The sequence below is a fragment of the Somniosus microcephalus genome, chromosome 10 (genome assembly GCF_052327205.1).
Source record: "Somniosus microcephalus isolate GS21.2 chromosome 10, FLI_Smic_1.0, whole genome shotgun sequence".
NCBI lineage: Eukaryota > Metazoa > Chordata > Chondrichthyes > Squaliformes > Somniosidae > Somniosus > Somniosus microcephalus.
The window spans coordinates 212450310-212471670 of NC_140996.1; the positions used below are offsets into that span (position 1 = coordinate 212450310).

Sequence of the window (21361 nt, forward strand, 5' to 3'; positions counted from 1 at the left end):
AAAAGCACAGGGTGTTCTTTCAATTCCTTCCTCCCCTCCTAATCCCCGCCCCCCCCCCCCCCCCCCCCCCGTCTCTGCACCTGCTTAATAACTGTTACATCTCCAGCTTTTTCCAGTTCTGATGAAGGGTCCCAGACCCGAAACGTTAACTCTGTTTCTCTCTCCACGGATGCTGCCTGGCCTGCTGAGTATTTCCAGCATTTTCTGTTGTTATTTCAGATTTCCAACATCCGCAGTATTTTGCTACTATAATTCCAAGTTCTGTCCTGTTTACTCAAAGAAAACAGCCATTTGTTCAAACATCATTTAATCCTCGATACAATCCATAATGATCTAAACACTTCTTCATCATGAACTGCTCCCATTAAATGGCTTATTTGGAAAAGGAAAATTTAACAGATTCCTTATAGTGTCCAAACATGCAGCCTGTGGGTCACAGATGGTTCCCCAAACCCTGGTAATCTGGCCATCAAAGCTCAGGCAACTGAATTCACTGGTTTGTCCAGTATGAAATTTGTGGACTGGAGTTTTCAAACTGAATATTCTTTGTACTGTTGAACGATCAGTGAATGAATCCTAAATAAGTAGATCAAAATCTGTTAGTATCAGCAACCCAAGATATAGGCAAGCTAATGGGAACATGTATTTAAGTTTTACATGCACCTATGCAGCCAAAGACGACAAAAAAGGTCAGGCTATGGATTTCAATGCAACAATTGTCAACATTTAAAGACCAAAAATAGAAACAAAAAAACTCTACATACTTTGAAACTCCTAAACCAGTCTGCCAACGATCCGCAAACATAAGCACCAAATTCAAAACTTTCATGATTGCTTCCTTCACAAAGCTTATCTGAAAGAAATTTCATAACACAGACATTAAATTCTACATTCAATACTGGTTCAGGTTATTAGAACTAAAATGCAATAGGCAGATCTGAAAGAAGCACTTTGTCATCTTGGTAAAATAATTGCTCACTGTCCATGTCTGTGAACAGAGAAGCAATTGGTCACCAATCATGTATGTACTGTTAAGTTATATATAACGATCCCCACTATTTGTTGTATAGTTAGGATCTGCCTTAAACTATTAAACAGAACTTCCAAATGAACTCACCTTTTCCCGAAGTAAACAACGATCATAGATTGTGGACAGATACCTATAATGAATTTTTATCAGCTGGTCCAAATCCTTAGCTTCCTCAATTTGGTGCTGAAACTCCAGACCTGTGCTATGCAATATCTGAAAAATATTAAGTGGCAATCAGTTTCAGTTATAGTTATTCAGTGGCCACATTTAAGAAAGTATAACATGCAAAACATTAACTTTAAAGTGACCATCACAACTTTGAAACAAAAGTCCATGGATTTTACTAAAAATATGGAAATAAAAAGCATAATATAATTCAAATTATTTCCTGGTGTAATAACCATTTTCTCTTGTATTCATTATGCAGAACTTGGAAATATATTGCCATTCCTTCATTGTCGCCAGGCCAAAGTCCTGAAACTCCCTACCTAACAGCACTGTGAAAGTACCTTCACCACACGGACTGCAGCGGTTCACCACCACCTTCTCAAGGGCAATTAGGGATGGGCAATAAATGCTGGCCTTGCCAGTGATGCCCACATCCCATGAATGAATAAAAAAAAACAAGTTTCTTTCACAATATTAAAACACTATCTGGCAATTAATAACAGTCTAATTACACTTGCAAGTTTGAAGTAGTAAGCAGAAGATTTGTTAGATTAGTGCAGAAACTTTTATGAATTTCTTTGGGATTCAATTCTGATCCCAATTATCAATGTATGATTCCCCGTAACTGCATGGGTCCACCCCATACCCACTAAATTATAGGGGGATTACTGGTAAAGTATGTATGATGGTTCCCAGTATGAAGAGGGAGGTGTTTGATAATGCATACCAGGGAAAGGAATTGCCAGAGTACATGCATGCTACTTTCATTCTGTACTTGTAGTTTATTGTTCACAATGTTTATGTTCTGTTTATAATTCAAATATATTTATTTGGTTTTATTAAATCGGTTTTAGCTGGACTGTAGTAAGTTTATGCATTTTATGTTTTTTTTTTAAGGGGGGAACATACATCAAAAGGTTTGAGGAAGAGGTTATTAGGAAAATATACAATTGGCAGCTGAATCAGGAGCCCCAAAAAACTGATTTTCAGTGTATCTATCTTATGGATGACCAAGAGAATAGAAACACATTTTTTCTACAATGGCAGGGTTAATATCCCTCCCCATTCACCAGGGGTAGCAGATGCTCTCAGAATTATTCATTTGTTTGTATGGCAGTAATATTTAATACTTAGGATTATAAATGTCAAACTTAAGATATAGCATTTCCTAAATTAGCTTAACATCTGAGAAAAGTGGAACCTCAGTGGTGTAATGTACTATTGCATCCCAATGTGTTGTGCTAATAGACATAATTCACTATAGAGTGAGCATCTGATCTGACTGAGGCAGAGAGAGAGAGAGGGGGAGGGAAAAAAGCCCACTTAGATTGCTCTAGTACAGGGATGTCCAAATTTTTACCATCTTCAGCCACGTAGGTACATACCATGGAGCTTTAGGGCTACACATAAAATTCCAGTAACTCTTCTCATTAATTTGCCGATATCTCAAGTTGTTGGTGACATAAATCGTGCCATTTATGTAGAAAAGGACTTATGAAATATACTGGGCGGCCTGCTGGTGGCGCTGTCCAGGGAGAGTATAAATACTCGGGCGTGGGCCCAGCTTGCTCAGGGACATTTTGTAAACAGGAACTAGTGAAGGATAACTAGACTTCCATGTTGTGAAACAGTAGATTAACGCTTTGTTTAATACTCTGACCAAGTGCCTAGTAGTTTTCTTACGTCAGTTGGTACCAACAAATCTAGATGTTTCAATTTAGGATTTATTCATCAAAGAGGCAACAACGCAAGAACAACAGTTTCTAAAGCCAGAAGGCCACAAAATTTAAGCAGGTTAAAAAAAACAATAGAAGCTCAAATAGGCTGTTTTCTGAGCTTCATGTGGTCCTAGTGCTGCAAATTTGGACATCCCTGCTCCAGTGTACCCCGCTAGTAGCCAGCGCAAATAAATAGTACATGGGGTTTGGGGGTGGTGGGAGGAGTCAAGATGGAGACAAAAATCTAACAAAAGATGAGGAGAATAAACTATTTCTCTCTTTCACAGTTCTACTCATTTGGAACACTAGATTTATAATGTAATAAAGGCAGGCAAATTGCCCTAGAACAACATTGGCAGTGAGAGCAGGTAGCGTCTCCACCAAATTGGTATAAGGAAAAGATACCCAAAAAACAAAACGTGGAAAGAAACTAATGTGCAGATGCTTTACGGAGAGGAGATGATGGAAATAAGTTTAAGCTGCTGGGCAAGCTTTCAGAAAGCTGTTACAACTTTACAGAACTATCCCAGGATCTATTTAAGAAAACAAGAATCAGAATTGTGTTTAAAAATCAAACGTTGGCAAGTAGATAACGGCATCAAAAGTTGAAGTTATTATCTATTACTCCTATAATTAGACTTTTTTTCTTATTTACAAAGGAAGCCGCACCCTAGTCATTATATAGTTATGTAGGCTGTTGACAAAGTGCATGAGTTTAACTCGAAGCAGAAACATCCTATGAATTTGCTGTCTAACAGGCGTCTTCAGCGCTTCAAACGACCAATCGGAATTCTCAAATAGAGTTGCTTGTGGTTTTTCATAAGCTTCAATAGGTTCTGTAATGATATATTATTTTTAAAAAAGGTTAATAATATAGCAATTATTTTACATTTCACCATTATACAATATTGTAGCTGAATTTTAAATGCCTATGGCCCAGAATTTGCTGGAGCGCGGCATCTCGCGGCGCGCCCCATTAGTTGGGATTTTTTTTGCGCCACAAATCGCTGGAAGCGTAGGTTGCTAACGAGGGTGGCGGGGCATCTGGGACCTTGTTGAATGACGGGACCAATAGTCTACCTTCTTAACCAATTAAATTTAAGGATAGAGAAAGAAACAGAGTGAACGACAGAAGGAAATTGGGTGAATTAGAGTCAAATTAGATACAGAAAAAGAAATAAAAAAGGGGAAAGAAAAAGATTAAATTAAAAATGAGAGAAAGAGACAGAAATGAAAAGAAAGAATTTTGTTCTAAATTTTAAAATTGAAAAAAATCTCGACAAAATTTTAAAAGACCTCTAGAACCTGCAGGAGTGAGACTCCATAGATTCAATTGTTCTCTATCTGCGCCTCCGAGGTTGAGTGGCAGGGGCAGGAACATAAATCTCTGCATTAAAAGGGTCCTTACGCCATCAAATACCAGTCCTAACTTTCTGCGGCGAGTTTAATTTGCATTTACTGCGCAAATCCAGCAATTTCTTGAAACTCATGGGGAGATTGACGGCGAGTTCCCGTTTTTGCGAGGCTAACGGTGGAGGCCAATAAATCGTCTAGCAATTAGTGGTGATTCGCAACTCTCTTTCCTCACCACAAATTGCTTCTTTTTTTTTTTACACACTAATAATGACGAGCACTGTGAACTCACCGTTATTTTCCCAGCAAATTCAGGGCCAATATATCGCCAACTTCCCTGCCCCCACCCAATATTGTTTCCCTTATGGTGGTAGCTCATGCTAGAGTACAGTTCCACAGGTGTCGCCAATCCTCCAGCACATCATTACTTCGTGTGTAAACCTAGATGGAGTGTCAGGTACCTATCTGACCATGGGGGTATTATAACTGAACTGGATCCTCTCTTCACCTTGGGTGGGGATTATGGGAATAGTAATCAGGATTGGGATTGTTGATTGATTTTCATGGAATCATAGAAATTTATGGCACAGGAGGCGGCCATTCAGCCCATCGTGTCTGTGCCGGCCGAAAAAGAGCGATCCAGCCGAATCCCACTTTCCAGCTCTCGGTCCGTAGCCCTGTAGGTTACTTTTTAAAATGTGATGAGGGTTTCTGCCTCTACCACGCTTTCAGGCAGTGAGTTCCAGACCCCCACCACCCTCTGGGTGAAAAAAGTTCTCAACTCCCCTCCAATCCTTCTACCAATTACGTTAAATCTTTGCCCACTGTTTATTGACCTCACTGCTAAGGGAAATAGGTCCTTCCTATCCACTCTATCTAGGTCCCTCATAATTTTATACACCTCAATTAAGTCTCCCCGTAGACTCCCCTGTCCCAAGGAAAACAACTCCAACCTATCCAATCTTTCCTCATAGCTAAAATTCTCCAGTCCTGGCAATATCCTTGTAAATCTCCTCTGTACCCACTCTAGTGCAATCACATCTTTCCTGTAATGTGGTGACCAGAAACTGTATGCGGTTTTCTCCTCACTAATCCAGGGTCAGAGATCAATACCAGTGCATGTCAGCTACTGTTCTAGCCGAGATCAATTAACTCAACATAGACCAGGTATGAAAGTTTGTATTCTTCCTGCCCTGCATGGTTCAGTACTAACCAAATGGTACAATCACCCACTCAGCTATTGGAAGTACCTCATAAAATTTGACTGAACTTTTTTCATAACCCTTATCAAATCTTTTTCAGATGGAATAACAGCAGAACAGACCATATCAGACATCTACCAGCACCATGCATACCATTTCAAAAATGGTTGGTAGAAGGCACATTAGATTGGACCTCCATGTGGTACAATTCGATCCCAGCAAAAAAACAAATACACCGCTGGGGACTGGTTTACTGCTAGGAATGATTCATAGAAACATAGAAAAATAGGAGGAGTAGGCCATTCGGCCCTTCCGAGCCTGCTCCGCCATTCAATGAGATCATAGCTGATCCTCTATCTCTACCATATTCCCGCTCTCTCCCCATACCCCTTGATGCCTTTTGTGTCTAGAAATCTATCTATCTCCTTCTTAAATATATTCAGTGACATGGCCTCCACACAGCCTTCTGTGGTAGAGAATTCCACAGGTTCACCACCATCTGAGTGAAGAAATTTCTCCCCATCTCAGTCCTAAATGTCCTACCCCGTATCCTGAGACTGTGACCCCTCGTTCTAGATCCCCCAGCCAGGGGAAAGATCCTCTCTGCATCCAGTCTGTCTAATCCTGTCAGAATTTAATGAGATCCCCTCTCATTCTTCTAAACTCTAGTGAATATAGGCCTAGTCGACCCAATCTCTCCTCATACGACAGTCCTGCCATCCCAGGAATCAGTCTGGCGAGCCTTCGCTGCACTCCCTTTATGTCAAGTATATCCTTTTTTAGGTAAGGAGACCAAAACTGCACACAGTACTCCAGGTGTAGTCTCACCAAGGCCCTGTATAAAAGGCAATATAATGCAGACCTGGCACTATATAAAAATGAAACAGCATGTGCACTTAGATTCTGCACAGTTGCAAATGTAGAATTCTTTTAAGCAACTTCACTCAAACTAAGGAGCTCACAATAGAGCATACCACAAAGGAATGAAATTGGGAAGAGTAAAGATACATTTACCATATAGCTGTTGGCAACAGCTCTATCAGGTCAACAAGACAGCGGCTGCCTCTGGAGATGCTAAAACTTTGAAGTGGCCCCACTATCTCCACATACAGGAATCACTGGGTGGACAAATACAATTTTCCTTCCTCCACCAGCACTGGCCACTCTAGTTATGTGACTTGCCCATCAGTGGCTTGAACAGACCTTGCCCACCTACTGAGAAAGGTCCAGTGGCCAGAAATGAAGTTGCGAATTGCAGAGTTCTAACACTTATGCAGGCACAGTTTTGCTTGCCCAGTTATTTATGCGTGCCTGCCAGTTCTGTTACTTACTGGAGGCATTAGCTTCTTCTTGAAGAGATAATTTATTATAAATCAATTACATTAAAAAATACACCTCTTTAAATCTATATTCTTACAGTAACTCTGGATTCAAAGTGCAAAATCTGCTTAACAAAAAGCACAACACTAACATTTTCAAATGAATGCAGAAACTTCATCCTACCATCAAACCTCAGAACATCAAGGCTATATTTGGCCCATTTAATTTGCAACAGAAGAATGAACACTTGATTATAAATCTTCTGGCATTCAGAGCTGATGACAATATCAACAGGCCAAGGAACCTGTTTTTTAAAAAAAGGAAGTGGGAAAAGATAAGAAAATGCAGCCTTCTGAGCATCAATCAGCACAATTGACTCTAATTAATTCTCAGATTTGGGGGGGGGAATTTCAAACATACCTTGTAGCTCAACGTGAGACCATCGACAGAATGCACAGGAAGTCTCTTTTTTACAATGTCAATATTTTCTAAATATATGGACAACCTACAGTTTAAAGAAAAACAGATGAATACACTCAACAGCAATAACTATAGTTTTTTTTTCTCTCTCCCACATGGCAGCTGTCTTTGCATTCTGCCCGTGCAATTTACACTTCATCGAGAGCCATTTTTTGTTTCTTAACTTGTCCCATTACCATCTCCTTCTGCCTTGCACCATCTCTTAATCTCTCCTGCCTTCCATCCCATCACAGGCCTTCCCTTTTGTTCTTTCCTCCCCTCCTCCCTTTTACTGCCCCTGCACTTGCTTAAAAACCTGTTCCATCTCCAGCTTTTTCCAGTTCTGACGAAGGGTCATCGACCTGAAACGTTAACTCTGTTTCTCTCTCCACAGATGCTGCCTGACCTGCTGAGTATTTCCAGCATTTTCTATCTTTATTTCAGATTTCCAGCATCCGCAGTATTTTGCTTTTGTACTATAGTTTTCCAAGCCACAAACGTGTAGATTTTTTTGGGAAAAGAACAATCTACAGGAGCCCAAATGCTTAATAGTGGGTACTCATCGCCTGTAAAAGTATTACCTTCGGTGTCAGAGTATCTTATTTTGTCAAGAGGTTTGCACGCACAACACAACGGCTTGAATTTAATGCTATCTACAAAAATACTATACAAGATAGTTTTCTAGATCAGTTTGTTGAGGAACCAACTAGGGAACAGGCTATTTTAGATCTAGTATTGTGCAATGAGAAAGGGTTAATTAATAACCTTGTAGTAAAAGGGGCCTTTAGGGAAGAGAGACCATAATATGATAGAATTGGCTAAGGTAGATTGGGAAACTATATTAAATATATGATGGTAGAGAAGCAATGGCTAGCATTTAAAGAAAATAATACATTATTTACAACAAGTATACATTCCTTTAGGGCACAAAAAACCCACAGGAAAAGTGGTCCAACCATAGCTAACAAGAGAAGTTAAAGATAGTATTAGATCAAAGGAAGAGGCTTATAATATTGCCAAAAAGAGTAATAAGCCTGAGGATTGGGAGGATTTTAGAATTCTGCAAAGAGGACCAAGAAATTGATAAGGAAAGAGAAAAAAGAATGAGTAAATTAGCAAGAGACATAAAAACAGATTGTAAATAGGAAGAGATTAGTGAAAGTAAACGTGAGCCCATTAGAGGCAGAGACAGGAGATATTATATTGAGCAATAAGGAAACGGCAGAGACATTAAACAAATGCTTTGTATCTGTCTTCACAGTAGAAGACACAAAAAACATTCTGGAAATAATGGGGAAACCAAGGGTTTAGAGAAAATGAGGAACTTAAAGAAATCAGTACAAGTAAAGACCTAGCGCTGGAGAAATTAATGGGACTAAGTGGCGATAAATCCCTTGGACCTGACGACCTGTATCCTAGGGTTTTAAAAGAGGTAGCTGCAGAGATAGTGGATGCACTGGTATTAATCTTCCAGAATTCCCGAGATTCTAGAACAGTCTCCAAGGAATGGAAGGTAGCAAACATAACCCCGCTATTTAAGAAAGGAGGAAGAGAAAAAATGGGGAACTATAGGCCAGTTAGCCTGACATCAGTAGTAGGCAGGATGCTAGAATCTATTATTAGGATATGGTAACAGGGCACTTAGAAAATCGTAATATGGTTAGGCAGAGTCAACATGGTTTTATCAAAGGGAAATCATGTTTGACAAATCTGTTAAGAGTTTTTTGAAGATGTAACTAGTAGGATGAATAAGGGGGAACCAATGGATGTAGCGTATTTGGATTTTCAAAAAGCATTCGATAAGGTGCCACACAAGAGGTTATCACACAAAATTAGGATTCATGGGATTGGGGGTAATATATTAGCATGGATTGAGGATTGGTTAGTGGACAAGAAACAGAGTAGGAATAAACAGGACTTTTTCAGGTTGGCAGGCTGTAACTAGTCGGGTACAGCAAGGATCAATGCTTGGGCCTCAGCTATTTACAATCCATATTAATGACTTAGATGAAGGGACTGTGTGTAACGTTTCCAAGTTTGCTGATGATACAAAGTTAGGTGGGAAAGTAAGCTGTGTGGAGGACGCAGAGAGGCTACAGAGAGATACAGACAGGTTGATTGAGTGGGTAAGAACATGGCAAATGGAATACAATGTGGAGAAGTGTGAAGTTATCCACTTTGGTAGGAAAAACAAAAAAGCAGAATATTTTTTGAATGGAGAGAGACTGAGATTCAGAGGGACCTGGGTGTCCTTGTACATGAATCACAAAGTTAACATGCAGGTACTGCAAGCAATTAAGAAAGCAAATGGTATGTTAGTTTGTGTTACAAAGGGATTAGAGTATAAGAGGTCTTACTACAATTATACAGGGCATTGGTGAGGCCACACCTGGAGTATTGTGTACAGATCTGGTCTCCTTACCTAAGGAAAGACATACTTGCCTCAGAGGGAGTGCATCGAAGGTTCACTAGACTGGTTCCTGGGATGAAGGGATTGCCCTATGAGGAGAGATCGAGTAGACTTGGCCTATATTCTCTAGAGTTTAGAAGAATGAGAGGCGATCTAATTGAAACATATAAAATTCTTAAGGGGCTTGACAGGGTTAATGCTGGGAAAATGTTTCCCCTGGCTGGGGAATCTAGAACATGGGATCAGTCTCAGAATAAGGGGTAGGCCATTTAGGACTGAGATGAGGAGAAATTTCTTCACTCAAAAGGCTGTGAATCTTTGGAATTCTCTACCCCAGAGAGCTGCGGATGCTCAGCCATTGAGTATATTCAAGACAGAGGTCGATAAATTTTTGGGAACTAAGGGATATGGGGATAGTGCGGAAAGGTGGAGTTGAGATAGGTGGTCAGCCATAATCTTGTTGAATGGCGGAGCAGGCTCGAAGGGCCAAATGGCCTGCTCCTGCTCCTATTTCTTATGTTATTATTACCTTCTGTGTCAGAATCTTATTTTGTCAAGAGGCTTGCACGCACAACACAAAGGCTTAGATTTAACGCTACCTACAAAAATACTAGAGGAATGTATTCAGTTTGCTAGTTATGTTTCTAGCCCACTGCAAAAAAAAAAAATCCTGATCTGTAATAGATATTGGACAAGGGGAGGATAAATTACAATTTAAAAAAATTAAATGTAGAACTGAATCGCAGAGGTAGCATGCACTTGGTGAGACATGGGTACAAATTCAGCCAAAACTGATGGCTGCAAGGCCATTGTATGAAATGTGTCTGGGCAATCTCAATCCAGCTGCTTGCAGGCATGGGCACATGGCATAAAATTGCCCTTAATTTGGCAATCTCATTGAGAACCTGTAAGGAACGGGTTAATCAAATTGGCAGCAGAGTTTTGCAAACTCAAGATTCAAGATCATTTTATTGCCATATGTAACTAGTACAATGGAATGCTTACTCCCCACTCACTCCCACAATACAAGCATATAAATATAAAAGCAAAAAATAAAAACAAGTATAAATAAAAACAATAAGCAAATAAGCAGAAAGTATAGCAATAACAGTCCAAGTTGCCGGATATGATGAATAGTGCAAAAAAGCCTCAATTACCACTGGAAATAATAGTAATGTAATATAAATATATGGTAATAAGTATAATATATGTTTATGTAAATATATAACTATAATATATGGGGCAGTGCGGTTAGCAGTTCAGTAGGAGCACTGCCTGTGGATAGAAACTGTTCTTAAACCTGCTGGTCCTGTTTCGGATGCTGCGGTACCAACGTCCGGACCGCAGGAGGGAGAACAGTTTGTGCCCAGGGTGATTGGGGTCCTGGATGATGGAGCGGGCCTTGTTCCGGCACCTGGTCTGGAAGATCACCTCGGTGGACGGAAGTGCACACCCGATGATCTTTTCTGCCGTATTCACAACTCTCTGGATGGCTTTCTTGTTCTGTGCAGTGGTGTTACCATACCACACATTGACACCACTCGTCAGGACACTCTCTATGGTGCCGCGGTAAAAGTTCACAAGCCACTGTGTGCTTATGCCGCATTTCCTCAGGCACCGTAGAGGGTAAAGGCGCTGGTGTGCCTTCTTCAGCATAGCCTCAGTATTATGGTTCCAGGCCAGGTCATCAGAGATCTGCAGTCCCAGGAATCGGAAGCAACTGACGACTTCCACTGGTGTCCTGTCTATGCTGATGGGGCGATGGTTCCCTCGGTGGCTTCTGAAGTCCACGATGAGCTCCTTAGTCTTGCCAACGTTCAGGGCAAGGTTGTTGTCATTGCACCATCTCATCAGCTGGACTATCTCATCTCTGTACTCCGTCTCGTCATTGTTGCTTATCAGGCCAATTACTGTGGTGTCGTCGGCAAACTTGATAATCTGGTTGTTGCTGTGTATGGCTGTACAGTCATGTGTAAACAGAGAGTACAGCCAAGGACTGAGGCAGCAGCCTTGTGGCGCTCCGGTGTTGAGGACCAGAGTGGATGAGGTGTTGTTCCCTATTTTCACCACTTGAGGCCTACCAGTCAGGAAATCCAGAATCCAATTGCAGATGGGGGTGCCCAGGCCTAGGTCCCTCAGTTTCAGGACCAGCTTGGAGGGAATAATAGTATTAAATGCAGAACTGTAGTCAATGAACAACAGTCTGACATAAGTGTCCCTCCTGTCTAGGTGTTCCAGGGCAGTGTGTAGTGTTAGGGAGATGGCATCGTCTACAGACCTGTTCGCCCTATATGCGAACTGGAACGGGTCCAAGGAATCGGATATGATGCTGCTTATATGTGTCATGACCAGCAATTCCAAGCACTTCATGGCTATGGATGTTAGAGCCACGGGACGATAGTCATTGAGGCCTGTTACCTTGGTCTTCTTAGGTAACGGCACAATGGTTGTCTCCTTAAAGCACACTGGTACAACAGACTGCTGCAATGAGATGTTAAAAATGTCCGTAAACACAGGAGCCAGCTGGTCTGCGCAGGTCTTGAAGACACGGGGTGAAACCCCGTCTGGGCCGGCTGCCTTCCGTGCTTTCACCCTCCTGAAGATTCTCCGGACCTCGGATTCAGTCAGCTGTAATGTGTAATCCTCTGGGTGGCTGGGGGTTTTGATGGCCGGCTCAGTGTTCTCCCTCTCAAAGCGAGCATAAAAAGTATTCAGTTCGTCTGGTAGGGAGGGATCGGTGTTGGTGACTCCCGCTTAGCTCCCCTTGTAGTTGGTGATGGCCCTTAGTCCCTGCCACATACGTCTGGCGTCAGAGCCCCTGCTGTACTGAGACTCTAGTTTGTTCTTATAGTCTCTTTTTGCTGCTTTGATAGCCTTTCTGAGGTCATACTTGGCCTTCTTGTAGAGTTCGGTGTCCCCTGATTTGAAAACGGTACGCCGTTCTCTTAGTTTGTTGCGGATGTCTGAGTTCATCCATGGTTTGCAGTTAGGAAATAAACGGACAATCTTGGTAGGAATGCATTCATCCACCAGTCTGTTAATGTATCCAGTAACGTGGCCTGCGTACACATCCAGGTCTGGGTTCTTGAAAACACTCCAGTCCGTTATTTCCAACCCGCCTTGCAGTTGTAATTCTGTGTCCGCTGTCCAGCTTCGCACCGTTTTTACTGTTGTGGGTGTGCTCTTTAACTTCTGTTTGTAAACAGGAAGTAGGAGTACGGAAATGTGGTCTGATTTGCCGAAGCCCGGCCGAGCAATGGCACGGTAGGCGTGCTTTATTGTTGTATAGCAGTGGTCTAGAGTTTTTCCATTTCTTGTCGGACAGGAGATGTGTTGAAAGTATTTCGGCAATACTTTCTTTAAACTACAATGGTTGAAGTCTCCCGCAATGATAGGAACTGCCTCGGGATACCGGTTCTGAAGTTTACTGACCTCACTGTAAAGTTCACTCAGTGCAGCGTTTGCATCAGCTTGTGGCGGAATGTAGACTGCTGCCATGAGAATAGCAGAGATTTCCCTCGGTACATAAAAAGGGCGACACTTAATTGTTAGTAGTTCTAACTTAGGTGAACAGTGTTGTGAAATGACCTGGACATCTGTACACCAGTTGTTGTTGATCAGGCAGCAGACACCCCCACCTCTGTTCTTCCCCGTTGAATCAGCTGTTCTGTCGGCCCGAAACAGAAGGAATCCCTGGGGCTGCACCGCCTCATCAGGTATCATGGAGGTTAGCCACGACTCTGTTAGGAACATGGCACAGCACTCCCTAATGTCCCGCTGTGAGGCGATACGGCAATTCAACTCGTCAATCTTATTTGCTAGAGATTGAACATTGGCAAGGAGAATGCTGGGCAAAGCTGGTTTCCACCCCCGTCTGCGTGATCTAACTAGCAGGCCTGCCCGCGACCCCCGCCTGTGGGCTTGTCTGCACCTACTCCCTGGGGCCTGATGGTTCTGGTCGAGGGGTGGACTCCCCTGCCCCCGCTGCTCTCCATTGTCCCTCGGTACCTCCACAGGAAAGTCTTTTGTTAAGTTTCTTGTTGTGATGTCTGTATTTCCGTAAAAAAACACTGGAATATTCCGTAATTCCAAGAGTGTTTGGCGACTATATATAATAACCACTTTTGCACTCAGGATACACATAATAATAAATAAAAAGCAACAGCGAACCTGCGGGAGATGAGGCGGTCGAGCGGCGGCAATGATAAAAGTGGCGGCAAGGCAGATAGGCCCAGAGCGGCGACGGCAGCAGCAGCGGTCCCGTGGTAGACGAGGCGGCGGCTGTGAGGCAGGTATGCCTATATTCGAGGCAAGTAAGCCCAGAGGCGAGGCAGGTAGACCCAGAGGCGAGGCAGGTAGGCCCAGAGGCGAGGCAGGTAGGCCCAGAGGCGAGGCAGGTAGGCCCAGAGGCGAGGCAGGTAGGCCCAGAGGCGAGGCAGGTAGGCCCAGAGGCAGGTATGCCTATATTCGAGGCAGGTAAGCCCAGAGGTTGTGAGGCAAGTATGCCTATATTCGAGGCAGGTAAGCCCAGAGGCGAGGCAGGTAGGCCCAGAGGCAAGGCAGGTAGGACTAGAGGCAAGACAGGTAGGCCCAGAGGCGAGACAGGTAGGCCCAGAGGCAGGTATGCCTATATTCGAGGCAGGTAAGCCCAGAGGCTATGAGGCAGGTATGCCTATATTCGAGACAGGTAAGCCCAGAGGCTATGAGGCAGGTATGCCTATATTCGAGACAGGTAAGCCCAGAGGCGAGGCAGGTGGTCTAGAGGCAAGACAGGTAGACCCAGAGGCGAGACAGGTAGGTCTAGAGATCTAAAGGCAAGGCGAGGCAGGTAGGTCTAGAGGCGAGACAGGTAGGCCCAGAGGCGAGGTTATCTGATGAATTGTGCTAATGATTTGTCTTTATACTGTTAACCTTTGTTTGTTAGGTAGGGAAGTAAAATTCTTAAATTGTACTCTGTTAAAACAGTTACAAGTGTACAGTTACACAACAATTCTAAGATGGTCACCACTGAACTTTTGAACATTACCAGCAGATTTTAATATAGAGTCATCACTTTCTTAATGTGATAAGTTAATTGGAACTGTGCCATTGCATACTGATTCCCAAGTTTCAGGGAGATGTAGTCACCAATATAGGTGCAAGGACGAGTTAGTGCTGAAAAAGTAAGAAATCTGGGTAAAACAACATGGCCGAGAAATTCGGCTAACCGGCTTACCAAGCCCCCAAAATGGCGGGCAGGAAGTGCAGGCACATATCCAGCCGGAAGTGCATCGCCTGCCATATTGGATAAGGTAGATTGGGCAGATACATGGCAGATGCAGTATAATGTGGATAAATGCGAGGTTATCCACTTTGGTGGCAAAAACAGGAAGGCAGATGATCTGAATGCCAATAGATTGAGAGAAGGGGAGGTGCAACGAGACCTGGGTGTCCTTGTGCACCAATCGCTGAAGGTAAGCATGCAGGTGCAGCAGGCGGTTAAGGCGGCAAATGGTATGTTGGCCTTCGTAGCGAGAGGGTTCGAGTACAAGAACAAGGATGTCTTGCTGCAGTTGTACAGGGCCTTGGTGAGACCACATCTTGAGTATTGTGCGCAGTTTTGGTCGCCTTATCTGAGGAAGGATGTTCTTGCCATGGAGGGAGTGCAGCGAAGATTCACCAGACTGACACCTGGGATGGCAGGAATGACGTATGAGGAGAGATTGGGTCGATTGGGCTTATACTCGCTGGAGTTTAGAAGAATGAGAGGGGATCTCATTGAAACTTATAAAATTCTAACAGGACTCAACAGACTAGATGCAGGAAGGATGTTCCCAATGGCCGGGGAGTCCAGAACCAGGGGTCACAGTCTAAGGATAAGGGGTAAGCCATTTAGGACAGAGATGAGGAGGAATTTCTTCACCCAGAGAGTGGTGAACCTGTGGAATTCTCTACCACAGAAGGCAGTGGAGGCCAATTCATTAAATATATTCAAGAAGGAGTTAGATATATTTCTTGAGGCTAAAGGGATCAAGGGATATGGGGAGAAGGCAGGGACAAGGTACTGAATTTGGATGATCAGCCATGATCTCATTGAATGGCGGAGCAGGCTTGAGGGGCCGAATGGCCTACTCCTGCTCCTATCTTCTATGTTTCTATGCTGGTGGGAGGAGCGCATCTTGGGAATATTTGTACTTGTTTTAACATAAATTTTTGACTTCCCTACTGAACAAGCAAAAGCATAGAATTCTCTCTGTGGCCCAACATTCATCCCTCAACCACCATCAAAAATAGATTAACTGGTTAGTCATTTTTTTTTTTTTTTTTTTGGAGAGATCTTGTGCACAAACCGGTTGCTGCATTTGCTTACATATCATCAGTGACCAGAAATTCATTGGCTGTGTACTGCTTTAGGAGGCCAGAGGAGGTCAAAGGCATTATATAAATGCAAGTTCTTTCTTTATGAAACATTTCCCCAGAAAAAGCAGTGAACAATGTGTTTCTCAGCTCCTATTACAAATAAAAAGTTGGCTGAATGGTTGGTTTAGAACTGTGCTGAAAATTACTGTGAAAATACAGATAGAAATAATCAAATACTGTATTGAATACAACTGTTCCTAAATTGCTGGAACCACAGAAATGTCATGAATGAAAAGCAACCTTGAGAGCTGAATAATGTAAATTGCAAGGTTAGATAGTCTGGAGTTTCGCTCAATACCTTTTGGCAGGGATTAGGGTAGGGATTTTAAATTTGCATCTAGAGATTAAACAAGTTGAATAGAGCCTATGACAAGGTAATTTGGGAGAATGGGCTTGAAGGAGCTTTGTAATATACAACAATATAGGGAAGCATGAATCAACATAGTATTTACAACAGAGAAACTGGCCATTCGGCCCAACAAGTCCCACCCTTCTTCATCTAACTCCATCAACATATTCTTCTATTCCTTTCTCCCTCATGTGTTTAGAACATAAGAAATAGGAGCAGGAGTAGGCCATACGGCCCCTCGGGCCTGCTCCACCATTCAATAGGATCACGGCTGATCTGAATCTAGACTCACGTCCACTTGCCTGCCCTCTCCCCGTAACCCCTAATTCCCTTATCTGCTAGGAAAATGTCTATCTCCATTTTAAATTTATTTAATGTCGCAGCTTCCACAGCTCTCTGGGGTAGCAAATTCCATAGATTTACTACCCTCTGCGTGAAGAAGTTTCTCCTCATCTCAGTTTTGAAAGGGCAGCCCCTTATTCTAAGATTATGCCCCCTAGTTCTAATCTCACTCATCAGTGGCAACATCCTCACCGCATCCACCCGATCAAGCCCCCTCACAATCTTATATGTTTCGATAAGATCACCTCTCATTCTTCTGAACTCCAATGAGTAGAGTCCCAACCTACTCAACCTTTCCTCATACGTCAACCCCCTCATCTCTGGAATCAACCGAGTGAACCTTCTCTGAACCGCCTCGAGAGCAAGTATATCTTTTCTTAAATATGGAAACCAAAACTGCACGCAGTATTCCAGGTGTGGCCTCACCAATACCCTGTATAACTGCAGCAAGACTTCCCTGTTTTTATACTCCATCCCCCTTGCAATAAAAGCCAAGATTCCATTGGCCTTCCTGATCACCTGCTGCACCTGCATACTAACTTTTTGTGTTTCAGGCACCAGGACCCCCAGATCCCTTTGTACTGTAGCACTTTGCAGTTTCTCTCCATTTAGATAATAACTTGCTCTTTGATTTTTTCTGCCAAAGTGCATAACCTCACACTTTCCAACATTATATTGCATCTGCCAAATCTCTGCCCACTCACTTAGCCTGTCTATGTCCTTTTCCCCTTAAATGCATCTGTGCTATTCACCTCAACTACTCCATGTAGTAGCGAGTTCCACATTCTAACCACTCTCTGGGTAAAGAAGTTTCTTCTGAATTCCCTATTGGATTTATTAGTGACTATTTCATATTTATGCCCCTAGTTCTGGTCATATATATCTTTGCACAGATACCTTCCAGAAACCAAAACACATGAACCTACCGAGAGCTATCTTCAGGATAGCGTTGTGCAACTGCCTCTTGTAACCGGGCATTTAAAAATGACAAGCGTTGCCACGGTTCCTTTTCCTTTACTTTATCAAAGATAGCCACGTAAAAATCATACATGGTTTCTCCAGCCTCTAGTAGGAAGAAATTTCTCATAGCTTGAAGATATTCCACCAGTCTGAAGGGAAAAGCACAAAGAGATTTATTATCCTTCAGTACTTAAAACATCTTGCGCCCCAAAAAATTCCCAATGGGGAAAAGTGGGGTAATTCCCACAATTTCAAGCCAGTAAGTGCCAGTCTCAGGCATGGACATGGTGAGAGGGTATCACAGAACTTTGGCTGCATCATCACAGCAGAGAAAAAAAGATTTAAAGGACAAAGCACCTCAATTCTCTTATCTTCCAGCAACTGCTGCAAGAGCACCTAGCTGGCCTCCCACATTCCACCCTACGTAAACTTGGGGTCATCCAAAACTCGGCTGCCCGTGTCCTAACTCGCACCAAGTCCCGCTCACCCATCACCCCGGTGCTCGCTGATCTACATTGGCTCCCGGTTAAGCAGCGCCTCGATTTCAAAATTCTCATCCTTGTTTTCAAATCCCTCCATGGCCTTGCCCCTCCCTATCTCTCTGATCTCCTTCAGTCCACCCCCAAGATATCTACGCTCCGCTAATTCTGTCCTCGAGCATCCCCGATTATTCTGCTCTCTTGAGCATCTCTGATTATAATCGCTCAACCTTTGGTGGCTGCGTCTTCTGTTGCCTAGGCCCCAAGTTCTGGAATTCCCTGCTTAAACCTGTCCGACTCACTACCTCTCTTTCCTCCTTTAAGGCGCTCCTTAAAACCTACTTCTTTGGCCAAACCTTTGGTCACCTGCCCTAATTTATCCTTATGTGGATCGGTGTCAAATTTTTTGTCTTAAAATACTCCTGTGCAGCGCCTTGGGATGTTTTACTATGTTAAAGGGAAGTTTTACTACGTTAAAGGCGTTATATAAATACAAGATGATGTTGTTGTCAGAGACTTAGGAATAGGCCATCTGCCTACCCTTTTGGCTGGGCAGCAAACAGTTCTAATTAGCAAATCTTAGCCTGAAAATAATCAATTCCGAATGCCAGCTAAGACTGGAGTTGCATCTCAAGTCTTTCAAATGGGAATTCAATAGACTACTGGTAGGTCAACCACTATTACGCAATTTACTTTTTTTTTTAAATGAGAAACCGGTGTGAAAAACCAAAAACTACAGTGCAGGGCACCAAGCAAGGTTGAAAAGAATAGAACAGAAGATAAAAATCTGTTCCATTTCCTGCTTTTTTCCAGTTCTGACGAAAGGTCATCGACCTGAAACGTCTAACACTGTTTCTCTCTCCACAGATGCTGCTTGTCCTGCTGAGTATCTCCAGCATTTTCTGTTTATATTTCAGATTTCCAGCATCTGCAGTATTTTCTTTTTGTAGAACAGAAGATGAGATAGGTCAGGAACTGATTATTAGGAAAGTTTGACTTTAAACACTTGTGAATTTTTGGAGGAACAAAAGACTGAGCTAGGTATAGAATCTAATTGTTTTTTTTTTTAAATCGAAGCTTATGAAATAAACATTTTGAAGGATTTGTTCAATAAGTTCTCCCAATGCAATAACTTTCATTCACCTAATTTACTCATAGCAAAAATCAGATGTTCCTGTAATTTGCTTTAAACAATTATGAGGTTGTTAAACTTGTCTATATCTAAATGAGCGAGACAAACATGTCCACTTTTCCCTTACTTGTAATCAGTCTTCAGAGTTTGCATTAATTTTCCACAACATTCCAGGTAACGTTTCTCAATGTGAGGATACAAACATGACCGAAGTGTCAGCTCGAATGTCTGGCAGGTCACTGATTCAGAGGACCTATCCATGTTAACATCTCCACTGGTGAATCTTTCATGGAAATCACTTTGCTCCATGTATAACCTGCAAGAATTGAATCAGCACCAACAAGTCATCACACTTGAGCAATCCTAATTACTCCATTAACCAATGCATTACAAACGTTTAATTTACACATAAAAATCACACATTATAACAGGACTCACCTGGATATGTAAAATTTGTGTGCAATGTTACTGCTGCACGATTCTATACCTGGCCTGATAATAAAACCTATTAAATGTTCAAATTTGGGTGATTAAGAGTCGCGGGTCTCTAGAGATTGAACTTTAAACAACACGGCAATAAAAGTCTTCAAAAAAAAACTTCAAATATTACCAGCAGTCACAACAATCATAGCAAAAAAAAGGCAATAATTTTAAACAACTTTGACTATTTTTCGTGTTTTAAAAATAACGAGTGAACTTTGACGCTTTTCAAAATTAGGAATATCAGTGCAGAAAAAAAGTACACTTTCCAATGTCATTATCATAGAAACATAGAAGATAGGAGCAGGAGTAGGCCATTCGGCCCTTCGAGCCTGCTCCGCCATTCAATGAGGTCATGGCTGATCATCCCAAATTCAGTACCCTGTCCCTGCCTTCTCCCCATATCCCTTGATCCCTTTAGCCTCCAACTCCTTCTTGAATATATTCACTGAACTGGCCTCCACCGCCCTCTGTGGCAGAGAATTCCACAGGTTCACCACTCTCTGGGTGAAGAAATTCCTCTTCATTTCTGTCCTAAATGGCTTACCCCTTATCCTTAGACTATGACCCCTGGTTCTGGACTCCCCGGCCATCAGAAACATCCTTCCTGCATCTAGTCTGTCCAGGCCTGACAGAATTTTATAGGTTTCGATGAGATCCCCTCTCAATCTTCTAAACTCCAGTGAGTATAAGCCCAATCGACCCAATCTCTCCTCATACGTCATTCCTGCCATCCCAGGTATCAGCCTGGTGAATCTTCGCTGCCCTCCCTCCATGGCAAGAACGTCCTTCCTCAGATTAGGCGACCAAAACTGCACACAATACTCCAGATGTGGTCTCACCAAGGCCCTGTACAACTGCAGCAAGACATCCTTGTTCTTGTACTCAAACCCTCTCGCTACGAAGGCCAACATACCATTTGCCTTCTTAACCGCCTGCTGCACCTGCATGCTTACCTTCAGCGACTGGTGCACAAGGACACCCAGGTCTCATTGCACTTCCTTCTCCCAATCTATTGCCATTCAGATAATAATCTGCCTTCCTGTTTTTGACACCAAAGTGGATAACCTCGCATTTATTCACGTTATATTGCATCTGCCATGCTTCTGCCCGATCACCCAACCTGTCCAAATCATACTGGAGTTTCTCGGCATCCTCCTCACAGCACACACGCCCACCCAGCTTTGTGTCATCTGCAAACTTGGAGATATTACATCTAGTTCCCGCGTCTAGATCATTAATATATATTGTGAATAGCTGGGGTCCAAGGACCGATCCCTGCGGTACCCCACCAGTCACTGCCTGCCACTCGGAAAAAGACCCGTTTATTCCAACTCTTTGCTTTCTGTCTGCCAACCAGTTCTCTATCCAAGTCAATACCTTGCCCCCAATCCCATGTGCCTCAACTTTAAATGGTAATCTCTTATGCAGGACGTTATCGAAAGCCTTTTGAAAGTCCAAATACACCACATCCACTGGTTCTCCCTTATCTATTTTACCAGTTACATCCTCAAAAAATTCCAGTAGATTAGTCAAGCACGATTTATCTTTTGTAAATCC

At 42.7% G+C, this 21361-nt stretch overlaps 1 protein-coding gene across 1 annotated transcript in view; it reads right to left on the reverse strand.

Annotated features, from left to right (window-relative positions):
- The window catches only part of tubgcp5 (tubulin gamma complex component 5), a 75019-nt gene that overhangs the window by 8755 nt on the left and 44903 nt on the right, over positions 1-21361 (reverse strand). Inside the window, exons 15-21 of the mRNA XM_085999574.1 lie at positions 19449-19637; positions 17677-17859; positions 7212-7296; positions 6975-7095; positions 3586-3752; positions 1118-1243; positions 765-853 (exon numbers count right to left, since the gene is read on the reverse strand). Of these exons, the coding sequence (XP_085855700.1) occupies positions 765-853; positions 1118-1243; positions 3586-3752; positions 6975-7095; positions 7212-7296; positions 17677-17859; positions 19449-19637 (960 nt within the window). The remainder of the gene's footprint in view (positions 1-764; positions 854-1117; positions 1244-3585; positions 3753-6974; positions 7096-7211; positions 7297-17676; positions 17860-19448; positions 19638-21361) is intronic.